Source organism: Petaurus breviceps, unplaced genomic scaffold (genome assembly GCF_028583685.1).
Source record: "Petaurus breviceps papuanus isolate PSGF00001 unplaced genomic scaffold, PetGlider_PUasm1.0 90667, whole genome shotgun sequence".
NCBI lineage: Eukaryota > Metazoa > Chordata > Mammalia > Diprotodontia > Petauridae > Petaurus > Petaurus breviceps.
In genome coordinates, this window is record NW_027187302.1 from 522,660 (window position 1) to 535,149 (window position 12,490).

At 41.1% G+C, this 12,490-nt stretch overlaps 1 protein-coding gene across 1 annotated transcript in view; it reads right to left on the bottom strand.

Moving 5' to 3' along the window:
* The window catches only part of ME1 (malic enzyme 1), a 286,728-nt gene extending 277,902 nt beyond the window's left edge, over positions 1 to 8,826 (bottom strand). The window contains 3 exon segments of the mRNA XM_069065073.1: positions 8,107 to 8,192; positions 8,195 to 8,487; positions 8,489 to 8,826. Of these exon segments, the coding sequence (XP_068921174.1) occupies positions 8,107 to 8,192; positions 8,195 to 8,487; positions 8,489 to 8,811 (702 nt within the window). The 5' untranslated portion in view covers positions 8,812 to 8,826.
* Between the last annotated feature and the right edge of the window lie 3,664 nt (positions 8,827 to 12,490).

The following is a 12,490-nucleotide window of genomic DNA, read 5'->3' on the forward strand; positions in this document are numbered from 1 at the left end:
GGGGGGGGGGGAGGGGAGGTTGAAGACTAAAAATGGGGAGAGTTTATGAAGGGATTTGAATGCCAGAGGACTTCATATTTTATCTTGGTGACAAAAAGGAGCCAGTAAAGTTTATTAAATGGGGGAGGCAGGGATGCAGCAGTGACATCGTCAGACCTAGTCTCTAGGAAAAACAGTTTGACAAAAAACAGTTTGCAATAGTACAGGTCTGAAGTGATGAACTAAGATGGTAGCCATGTCACAGGAGAAAAGGTTCATATATGAGTGATGTTAGAAGATAAAATTGGTAGATCTAGGCAATAGATTAGATATGGAGGGTAAGAGGGTATGAAGTTGCAGATGACAACCAGGTTGCAAGCCTTAGTGATTGGGAGAATGGGGATACCTTTAACAATAATGACCTTAATCACCAAATAACCATTGCCTTAGTCAAACTGAGACCTGTTAAAGACCTTAGCTTAAAAAGGCCAAGGTCTTCTATGGCTGCCAGGGCCTTCTCCAGTCATCCTGATCTATATCTTGCCATTGGACCCAAATGGCTCCAGAGGAGAAAGTGAGACTGGTGACTTTACACAGTCTTTCCTCACTTAAATCCAATTCACTTGCATGTAATGACATCACCTCCCTGATGATCCATGGTCCTCTTGGAGAACAAAAGACAAACAACAACATCAATAGGAAGTTAAGAAGAGAAAGTTTGGGAAGAAAGATAATGGGTATAATTCTGAACATGCTGAGTTTAAGATGTCTGTGGAATGTCCAGTTCAAGACATCTAACAGGAGTTGGAGATAAAATATTGGAGGTCAGCAGAGGTTAGAGCTGGATGGATAAACAGATCTGAGAATCATTGCACAGGTATGATGCCCCTGTGATCTGGAAAAACCATGTATAATTTTTTGGCCTTCCCTTCATACCAGAGAAAAAGTCTGAATTGCTATGGTATTAAAAGATAAAATATGTTGATGTTATACAATACTTTACATATATTTTATGCATTTCTGAGTTTCTAAACTTTTTCTGTGTCACCTACTAGCCTTTGCATGTTATCTGTGGCTTCCACAAAACTCCCCCAAAATTGTCATTTAATTTTTAAAGTCTACCCATGACATATCGAAACTGCAATGGGGAAAACTGCAATGTAGAAGTGATAACTTTAATTGAATCTATGGGAGCTAATGAGACTATCAAGCAAAATGACATAAAGGGAGAAGAGAATTCAAAAATCCAAAGCCATTTAGTGGGAGTGACTTGAATGAAGATCCAGCAAAGACTGAGGAAGAATGGTCAGATAGGTAGAGTGAAAAATAGGGCAGAGCAGTGTCACAAAAACCCAGAGAAAAGAGGCTATCAAGAAGAAGGTGATTGTTAGTATCAAAGGTTGTTGGAAATTCAAAAAGGATAGGAACTGAGAAAAGGACATTAGATTTGGCAATTAAGACATAGTAACTTTGGAGAGTGCAGTTTCAATTGAACAATAACATTGGAAAACAGATTGTAGAGAGTTAAGAAAAGAATGAGAGGAAAGAAGTGGAGGCCCCGAGGTAAGATATGGTTTATAATTAAAAGGGATGAATGAATGAAGTGAGTATTCTTTTGAAGATGGGGAAGACATCAGCAAGTTTGGAGGCACTAGGGAAGCACCCAGTAGACAAGAGATTGAAGAAAAATGAAAGAGAATAACAGAGGGGGAAATTTGTTGGAATAGACAGGATAGAATGGTATCACTTGCACATGCATAAGGGTTAGCCTTGGCAAGAAGGGCTAGTGTTAGCAAGAAAGGCCACTTTACTTTGTAAGGCAGAGTTTGTGAAGTAAGTGATTGTAATGGGAATGTAAATTTTTAAGATCTTCCCTGCCCCTAGGCTAAAGTGCACCAGGAGCCTGGGGTGGGAGGCTTGTTTTTCAGTAGATACTTTTTGATTGGCCAGTGGGTCCAGAAGGTTGTTACATTCTCTGGGCCAGGAGCAGGCTATATAATCCCTGATTTGAGGCTTTGTTTTGGGGCTCACTTTGAGAAGTGTTCTGTGATTTGATCAGATGAGACTCTGGGAAGCCCTTGTTGAGAGCCACCCCCCCACACACACACTTTGAAAAACCCAGATGTTGATTTGGTATGGATGTAATGGTTGGACAGTTTGGAAACCTGTCTACTTGATCTGTTTCTCTGTCTCGATAATTCTGTCTGTATACTCTGAAGTTCGGGGTGCTGACCTTTTTCCCCTGAACTAGGTAAATGATACATATTTGACTGATTAAAGTAAGCTTGTTAACCCATTTTGAGTTGCTTTCCTTTAACAAAGCAGATCTAAGAACCTGTGTTGGCAGCCACCCTGGGGATGCTGGGGTGCTTGCTGCTACAGCGATAGTGCCAGAAGTCATCTGGGAGATGAAAGATGAAGAGGAGGAAAAAAAGAGGAAATTCTCAGTGAACAGCCTTAATTTTTTTTTCAGTGAAATATGAGGCAAACTTCTCAGTTGAGAGATTTGGGAGTAGAAGGACCATCAGAGGTTTAAGAGGTGATGAAAAGATTTGGAGAAGCTATTGTGGTGAGTATGATACTCAAATCAGTTAGGAAGGTATAAAAGAACTGCTTTGTGGCAATGAGGCCTCAGTTGAGCTAATGTTATATAAATGTATAATGGACCCATTCAGCATGATTTTATGACTTTCTCCAACTTTGTTCAGCAGCACACAAGTAGGAGAAAAGGCAGGAGATGGTGGGAGTAAGCCAAAGCTGAAGATTGGCAGAGTAAGACTGGCATTAAAATAAAATGAGCAAAAGATTCAAGAGAAAAGGACTGTGTAAAGTTAATTGGTTCACTAAGGCGTTAAGAAGGTGGAGGGAGGAGAGTGTAGCCAGGGCAGGAATGTTAGCCTAGGAAAGAACTAAGGGGTGAAGGTATTGGAGGTCATGGTGAAGATAAAGAATAAGGCTCTTCAGATAAGGGTATTTTGGATTTTATAAACATAGAAGATTGGCATTTGCAAGTAACAGCAAGATCAACAGTAATGGCCATCTCTGAATATAGCTGAGGCAGGGTGAAGGAGTAGGTCATGGGAAATGAGTGAGCCTAGGAACTGGGAAGTAAGGGTGTTTTGAGAAAATATCAATATGTATGCTGAAGTCCCCTAGTTGTGGGCAATATGATAGGCATCAGAGATATTAAAAAAAACAAAGATTCCTATCACTCAAAAGGGTTTACAATCTAGTTGGGAAGGCAGGGCACATCCTTTTTTTTTTCCTAATCACAGCAATACATATGCTAAGTGTCCATTGAATGATATGTTATAAGCATTCAGGGTAGGGTTGGTGGGGTCTTTGTTCTTATTGATAAATTATTGATAAAATGATGACCTCTATGGTCCCTTTATGGTTTAACTCTCCAGAATTCTAGAAGGGAATGATAATCAAAGGCTGAATTGATCAAAGAACATTCCATGGAGGACATGAGATTTAAGCTGAGTGTGGATGTAAATTCTAGTATTTTATAAAGTTTATCTGAATCCACTGACTCAGGATAATCACAAAAGTAGCCAGAATTCTAGTTAATGAAGCAACATTAGAATACCCCCTGGCCTAGCGTACATGGTCAAAATATGATGAACTATATTGGGTCTTACAGCCTGTTAAGTTTGAGGCTAGAAAATTTTGCCATCCTCAGAGTATATTATTGTATTATACCTATGTAAGAGAAGGAAAAATTAACGGCTCTTAAAGTATAAAATAAACTAAATTTCAATTCATTTACATTGAGTATCTACTATGTGTAAGACACTATATAAAACGCAAAAATAATACAAATCAATCAATAAACATTTATTAAGCACCCACAATACACAAGGGGTTGCACTAGGTACCAGGGGTACAAAGACAAAAAAAAATAGACCCTGCCCATAGGGAGAAGGCAATAGGACATAAATAAGTATGTAGGAAATATACATAACACAGAGAGAATTAAGAGAGCAGGAGAGCAGCTCCTACTGTTCAGAAGGTGAAACCATATCAGAGTTTTAAAGGAAAGATGGAAATCTGAGAAGCAAAGGCTAGCTAAGAGTGCATACCAAATATGGAGGGCAGTCATGGGATAGAGGCAGAAATGAAATGAAGCATCATGTTTGAGAAGCAGCAAGGTCAGTTTGGCTGGACTGTAGAATGTGAGAAAGAGAATAATTGAGTAAGTCTGGAAAGGCAGGTTTGGGGGGTAATTAATTGCCACTGGAGATTACTGAATAGAGAGCTAAATATGGTAAGACCTGCATTTAAGAAAATCACTTTGACAGCTGTGTGGATAATAGATTAGAGTCAGGAAAGACTTGAGGCAAAGACACCATTTAGGAGAGATGAGTGTCTGAACTAAGGGGGTGGCTGTGTGAGTAAAGAGTAGAGGTAAAACTATGAGATGTGGCAAATAAATGCATAAATGGAGAGTGGAAGATTAACCATAACACTACAGTTGGAAACCTAAGAGAACCAAAGAGAAATGCTAATATCCTTGACAGAAATAGGAAAATTAAGAAAGATGTAGATTTGGGGAGAAAGATAATGAATCCAATTTCTGACAAATCGAGTTTGTGAGGACATGAAGTCTGAAATATCTAGTAGGCAGGTAGAGATGTTACTGAAATTCAACATGGACTAGGGCTGAATATAATTCTAAGAATCATCTGCATATTAGTTAATTAAACTCGTGCAAAAAAATGAAATGAGAGCGTAAAGAGAAGAGGATTCAGGTCAGAACAAAAATTTAGGGAGCAAGATATGAATGATGAACCAGCAAAGGAAGACTAAGAAAGACGCATGTAAGGAAGGAGGCAAGAAACAGCAGTGTCATAAAAACACAGAGAATATTCAAGAGCAGAAGGTGATTAAGTGTTTAAAACTACAAGGTTGTTGAGATGGATGAGGGCTGAGAAAAAAAACATTACATTAGGCAAGTGAGGGAAAGCAGTTTCAGTTCAATAATGAGGTCAGAAGTCATATTGCAAAGGGCAGAGATGTGAGAATAGAGAAAGGAGAAGTAGCGAGTGTTGACAGCTCTTCCCAATCTCTGCTCTCAAGGTTACTACTGAGTAGAGGTTAATAATGATAACAAAAGTAATAATGGTCATTTGTCGGGTGCTTTAAGGTTTGCAAAGCACTGTATATCCAATAATATCTCAAATGTATACACATACAGCAGAGGGCAGAACATGATGAGTGCCATAAGACATGAGAGATGATATGCAGTAAAAAATATAATTAGCAAAATCTAAATGATAAGGAACTAAAAAATTTGTTCTTGAACACATTGACACAATCATTTGCTTCCCCTTTAAAATCTAAATAGTGGTACTATTCTCCTTGTGGGCAGGTGAGAACTTAAAAGGATTTTAATGTCATAAATTCTTAATACAAAGGCACTAAAAGTGAATTCGGGGGCAGCTAGGTGGCACCGTGGAAAGAGTGCTAGGACCTGGGGTCAGGAAAACCTAGGCTCAAATGCAGCCTCAGATACTCACTAGCTCTGTGACCCTGGGCAAAATCACTTAGCTTTGTTTGCCTCCGTTTCCTCATGTGTAAAATGAGCTGGAGAAGAAAACGGCAAACCACTCCATTATGTCTGCTAAGAAAACCCAAAATGGGATCAGGAAGAGTCAGACACGACTGAAACAATTCATCATCAACAAGAGTGTACTCACCTTTATTCAGATTGCCTATTGAACTCTTCCCTTCTAAAAGGCTTCCTGCTTCTTAATTTGAGGAAATTCAAACAGGTTACACTACTTACAGTGATTCTTCTCTAATGATAAACCCTTAATATGGTACAGCATGGTATTAACACATGAAAAAGCATATATCAAATTACATATCGGGGTTTCTGAAAATCAAGCCCAACCTGTGGAAAAGCAACAAATAAAAAGCAATTGACAACAAACTAATGATAAAAGTTATTTTAAAGAAAAAAGAAAATTAGAATAATGAAAACATTTATGAAACGAAATGCTGTACCACAAACAAGCAATTCTAAAAATGCCCTATATGTGCTTATAATAATATGTTTTTCAAAAAAATAATACTGGCACACAAATCTGAAAAAAAATCACAGATCTCCAAATTATATTATTTTAAAATCATTAATGATGATCATAACAAGAGAGGCTCATCACCAGAGGACTGGCCAGGACATGAACTGTTTTAGTCTTAAGAACTCATTAAAACCATTATGAGTCACAAACTTATGAAGGTGTAAAGGGTTTATGATCTGGATAAGTAACACACAAAGTAGCAGAACAATATTTAGTGTGACTAGCCCTTGGTCAATACCTTGGCCAAAATAAATCAAACTATAAATTTAAAACTTCTTTTCATTTCAGAAAATTTCCTAATAGGTACGTTTAGGTCCCAAGGAGGATGATTAATTCAGCCAACCACTACCAAAATCCCAGATTTTCTGAGCAACAGCATACAAAAAAATACACCATCAACAAAAACAAAGAGGCCTAGTAACATCTCACCCTGAATAATGCCAGATTCAAAAGTGAAAACGTAATTAAGACATTGAGAAACCTGTAATCTGGACGGGTTCTTTCTGCCTACAAAGCTCCCAGATTATGTCAGAGTTACCCAGAAAGCTTTACTTCTATATTACAATATAAAAATACCCAGTAAGAACTTATTTGTTATCTGTGAGGCCTATATGTCCATTTCCCTCACTCCAATCTCCATTAACTGACATATGCCTTATTACATTTCACAACAATCTAACCCAAACTAATAACAGAGCCTCAGTGTGTCTCCCCAAAACGATTGGTCCCATTTAGCCACACTCCTTAAAAGTGAACATATGTTGGACTGTCAGAATGAACATATGACTAGATCTGTGATTATGTAAGCATCTGACTGAGCTTGGGCATAACAGTGCACATGAATGAGCCCATGCACAACAGTGAACAAATGAATGAGCCTGTGAGTGTGCAGGAGGAGTACAGGACTGACTCCATGAACAAGTGAGTGAACAGTCTCTCTCTGTGCCTGTGAAACTGGAGAGGTGACTATGTCATCGATCCATGCTGGCTGCCAGTGAACCTCACTGGACTTAGGGCAGCTAGGTGGCAGGGTGGAGACAGCACTGAGCCTGCAGTCAGAAAGTTGCTGTTCAGTCATGATCTTCAAGATCCCATTTAAGATTTTCTTAGCAAAAGATCCAGGAGTGGTTTGCCATTTTCTTCTCCCCCTGATTTCACAGATGAAAAACTGAGGCAAAGGGGTAAAATATCTTGCCTAGTCACACAGCTAATAAGCATCTGAGGCCAGATTTGGAACTCGAGATGGGTCTTCCTGACTACAGGCCAATCACTATCTACTATGAAACCTAGCTTCATCTTTCTGCAGCCAGAAAGAACAAACTCCACCTCAAACAGGTGGAAGTTGTGTGACCCTGAGCAAGTCAATTAACTTGTTTGCCTCAGTTTCCTCATCTGTAAAAATGGAGATAATAACACCTACTTCCAAGGATTTTGAGGATCAAACGAAATGACTGTCAAGCACAAAGCCTCACGCGGTTAGTGCTATATAAATGTTAGTTGCTGTTATGATGATGATTGTGGGCCCATGATGGGGCTTTGAGAGTGACCGTTAAGCAACGCTGGAGCTTGTCAAAGTATAAAACAGACAGAGCCTGTAAGTGTGAACTCAGGAGCCTATGGCTGAGCCTATGAATGACTATGGACAGGACTAGCCCTCTGAATGTCGGGAGGACTGAGTCTGAGCACAGTAAGAACTAAGCCTGGGCATAAAGGTGACTGCGCTTCCCTGAGCACAGGGAGACGGGTGGGAGCCTCCCAAAGCAAGAAAGAATGACTGAGTCTATGTAAGGACTGAGCCTCGCTGAGCAGCATGATGACTGAATGTGGGGGTGCGCCTCCTCCAGAAGGAAGATGAATGAGCCTCCCTGAGCAGGAGGATGACGGAGCCTCCCAGAGAAGGAGGAGGGCTGAGCCCCCCGGGTGTGAGGACCACGGCACCTCCGGGGCGATGCCCGAGCCTGGCCCCGGGGGTGGCCGGGAGAGACCGCTCCTGCCCCAGGGCGGGTGTGGGAGCCGGCGTGGGCCGGTGCTCGGGTACCTTGTTGAGGTGGGGATTCCGCGTCAAGTCGTAGCCCCGCTTCTGGGTGTAGAGGGTGTGCACCGAGGCTTCCATGGCTGCTGGGCTCGAGGGCGGGAGGCTCGTGCGGCGGCGGCGGCGGCGGCGTCTGGGAGGCTTCGCGTGCGCGGGGGGCTCTGGGGGGGCGGGACAGGCGGCGGCGGCGTCGGGACGTGGGGGGCGCGGCTGCTGCCTCGGCTGATGCTGCGGTAGTGGCGGCGGCGGCTGGACTGCGGCGACTGCTGGGGCTCCTGGGGTTGTAGTCGCCGCTGCGGCCGCTGCGGGGAGGGCCCCGCGGAGGAGGGGGCGGGGACGCGGGAGGCTGCGCCGGGAGGAGCCCCCGTCGGGCCAGGCCCGAGCGGAGCCGGTGTCCTTAGCCTGCCCGCCCGCAGCGACGAGGAAACGCTGAGTCACGGCAGGCGGGAGGTCGGCCTTGGGAGGAGGAGGGGGAGGCCAGTGGCGCTGGCCTGGGCTCAAGCTCCCTGAGGCCACGGGAGGGGAGCTCGGCCTGCGAGCGAGCGGAGCATCCCTTCGAGACCGGCCTTCGCACCCCCTCCCCTGCCGCTGAGCCCGCTGCCCTGTACGTGTGGCCCCGGCGTCCCAAAGACTGAGCGGCAGCACTCCCTCACCACCACCTCCTTCAAAACAAAGCCAACGCCGTCTGAGTGTTTTATCTCCTGTGGTCATATAGTCATTCTGTTTTCCTTTACTCTATTAAAGGGACATCATTTTAAAGAGGGTCACCTGCGCGTCCCCCCCTATTATAGAGTCACAAATGTGGAGTCTGAAAGCAGATAGAAGCGTGCTATTTTGTTTGTTTTTCTTTCTCCTGGTTTTTTCCTTTTGTTCTGATTCTTCTTTCACGACTGTTATATTGCTTGCGGTCTTGGGAATGGGGGAGGGGAGAGGGGAAATTTAAGAACTCAAAATCTTATAAAAGTGAATGTTGAAAACTAAGAATTAATATTTTTTTTAAATTACATCTGGGGACCTTGGGCACAGTCGATCCCCTCAGAGTTGGAAACCAAGATCGGGGTAATCCAAACACTTATAGCTAGAAGGGGCCTTAGGAATCATGGAGTTCAACTCCTGCCCCTCCCCCATCCCTTTCATTGTATAGAGTTGACAGTTAAGTTCCAGGATAATCATAGAATTGGCTGGAAGGGAGCTCAGAGGATCTTATATAGATTTAGAATTGTAGAAGACCCAACCCGGCTCATTTTACAGATGAGGAAACAAGCCCAGAGAAACTGAGACTTGCACAGTCATAAATGTAATAATCATCAGAGCAAGGACTTGAACCCAATTCTTCTAAAAGCAAATTTAGGGGATTTTCCTCTACATTCCATTGTCTCCAGTAATAAGTAGCAGAACCTGTACTCAAACCCAGGTTTTCGGACTTAATGGCTTTTAAGCTATATCATACTAAGTGCTTGGTCACCTCAGCCATCCAAATTTTGGGTGGAGGAATTGCTAATGGAAATGTAGTAAGTCTAGTCAGAAGTCAAAATGGAAGAAAGGGGTCAGAGAAGAAATAAAGCCTGAGAAGCTAGGACTGAAAAAAAAAAGAGATGAACTACAACATGAAGGGAAATGAAGGACTGACAGAGTAGGTTTATGAAAAATCAGACCCAAACTTTAATCTTCCTTTCAGTTTCCTGTTATTTGGGTCCTCTCTTTCAAAGGGATCTCTGTCATTCTCTCAAGTCTTGAGGACATAAAAAGCCATCTTGAAGGCAGAACAAGGTGGGAGCTTGGTTTACAAACACATTTTACATGATTTACAAACATGTTTCTTGAAAACAGTGACTGTCTTCTTGTGTGTATGTGTAACAGTTCCTCAAACATAATAAGCATATAATAAATGTATGTTAAAATACATAGGAAGAAACCAGTTTTAGGAATACCAGATGGTTTCTGAATAGAGAAATCAATTATGAAAAGAATCTATGTATGGGTTCTTTAATCTGTCAACAAAGAAGAGGCAATGAATGAGTTGTAAGGTAAGATTATATACAATTTTGAAAGATTATATACAACTCAGTATTGGAGCTAGATACCAATGTGGTATAATGAAAGAACAGTTTTTGAGTCAGAGGTTTGATTCCTCTCCTTAATACCTGGCTTGGGGATGGGAACCTTTGATTTCATTAGTGTAGGGAAATACAGATGAGAAAACTGCTACCAATGAAGATTTGCACAAGCTGTGCAGCTTCCTCTTAGAGTTTCCCTGAGACACATAAAGGTTAAGGGACTTGCCAGGCAAGCCAGTATTTGAGATAGTACTTGAATTCTGGGCTTCCAGACCTAGAGCCTATCTCCCTATCCACTTTACCTGTCCTGCTATGTTTTACCTTGGGCAAATCACTTAGCCTTTTGGGACCTTTATTTCCTTATCAATAAAATGCCAAGATTGGAATAGCTCGTTTTTAAAGGTCCCTTCCTGTTCTAAATCCTTTGATCCTATAACCTGTCCCAAAGGTTAGGCAAGTTGAATTTCAGCAACTCACTTAACCTGTCATGCCACAATTTTACAGATGAGTTTTCAATTTACAAATGTAAGTATTAACTCGTTTTACCTTTGAGTATTTACTTGTAAAATGGATGGTCTCTAAGGTAAATTCCATATCTAAAATTCTGTGATAAATTTTCTTTTTTTGCATTTGAGATTTCTGAAAGGATGAGTGCTGTAAAATTCACAGAAACCTGTCTCTATATTTATTTTTGGATATACTTTATTTATCAAAAACATCTTGGTGTAGTGGATAGTGTTGGCCTCAGACCAGGAAGCCCCAGATTCAAGCTTCTGATAGATTCTATCTTTGTGACCCTGTGAAATTCAATTCAATAAACATTTATTAAGTGCCTACTATGTTCAAGGAATTGTTCTAAGCACCCCGGATACAAAAAGAAGCAAAAGGTAGTCTCTGCCATCAGAGTTTACAGGAGAAAACATACGGACAAATATATACAAAGCAAGCCATATACTGGATAAATAGGAAATAATTAAAAGAGGGAAAATTCTGGAATCGAGGGTTAGGTATGGTTTCCTGCAGAAGATGGCATTTTAGTTGAGACTTAAAGGAAGGAAGTCACTTAATTTCTCAATACTCCAGGGCAAAGGTGTCAAAACTGGAGGCCAGGGGCCATGTGTGACCCATAACACTCTCAAAAGGTCTTGAGCTAGATTAAAATGTAATTGGGAAAATTTTAACAAAATAAATGAAAATACATGATTAAATATCTATTTTTACATAAATATGTGATATATAATAGAGGCAAGTGGGTGACTCAGTGAAGCCCTGAGCCTAGAATCAGGAAGACCAGAGTTCAAATTCAACCTCAGACATTTATTAGAAATGTGACCCTGGACAACTTATTTAACCTCTGCCTTAATCCACTGGAGAAAGAAATAGGAAGCTGCACCAATATCTTTACCAAGAAAATCCTATGGACAGCATTGGTATGCTGTCATTCACAGGGTCACAGAGTTGGATGCCACTGAACAACAACATAATATATCAAACAATGTTAATACGTGGTTTTCTAAGTCAGTGTGTGACTGGCAAGGATCCTTACAATCTGGTGGCCCACATTTCAGTTTGACATTACTGGTCTAGTCAATTCCGTTGTTTTTTTTTTTTTTAGTTGAACAGCAAGTACAAATCTGTATTGATGGAATTTTCCTCACCCAGAGGCTTCCCACTATGATGAAATGACAGGTCCAGTCCCTCTCCTGATTGTATCTTTTGTGAAAAATGATTTTTCTTAGTAATCATTATCTTTGAGACTCAAGAGTTTCCCTCCACCCCCTTTCTTCCAAAGTTCAGTTTCCTGCTCATTGTATTGCCCAGACAGGTCTGAGAAAATGTTGATTCCTTCCTATTGTCAAGACTGGTGATACAGAAATTGATGTCTCTTTGACCAAGATTAAGTGACCTGAGTCATATACCCCAAGACCTTCATTTTAATATAGCCCACTTGCCAGTATGTTGACCAATCAAAGTTGATAGGCACCACCTGGGAATACCTATTCTTTAAATGACATATAACTCTGTACCCCCAACCCTCAAATCTAGCCAGTTCTGGACTGTAACTCACATGCAATGCATATTGTCACCAATTTGAGAGAAATTAAAAACATGGACACAACCTAATTTTGTTTGTCTCTTTCTTAGAACAAATTCTGCAAGATTGACGCAATGTACTCCATAGTATTTCCCAAACTGACCTGAATGTACAAATTATTGTATAGTCAAGAAAATCTCAAAGAAATTGAACAAAATTTTACATTCTTTACAATTCTTTATTATTTCCCTTTAAGTCAGAGAAAAGTCTCCAGAACAAGATAGCATAAAAAGAACCT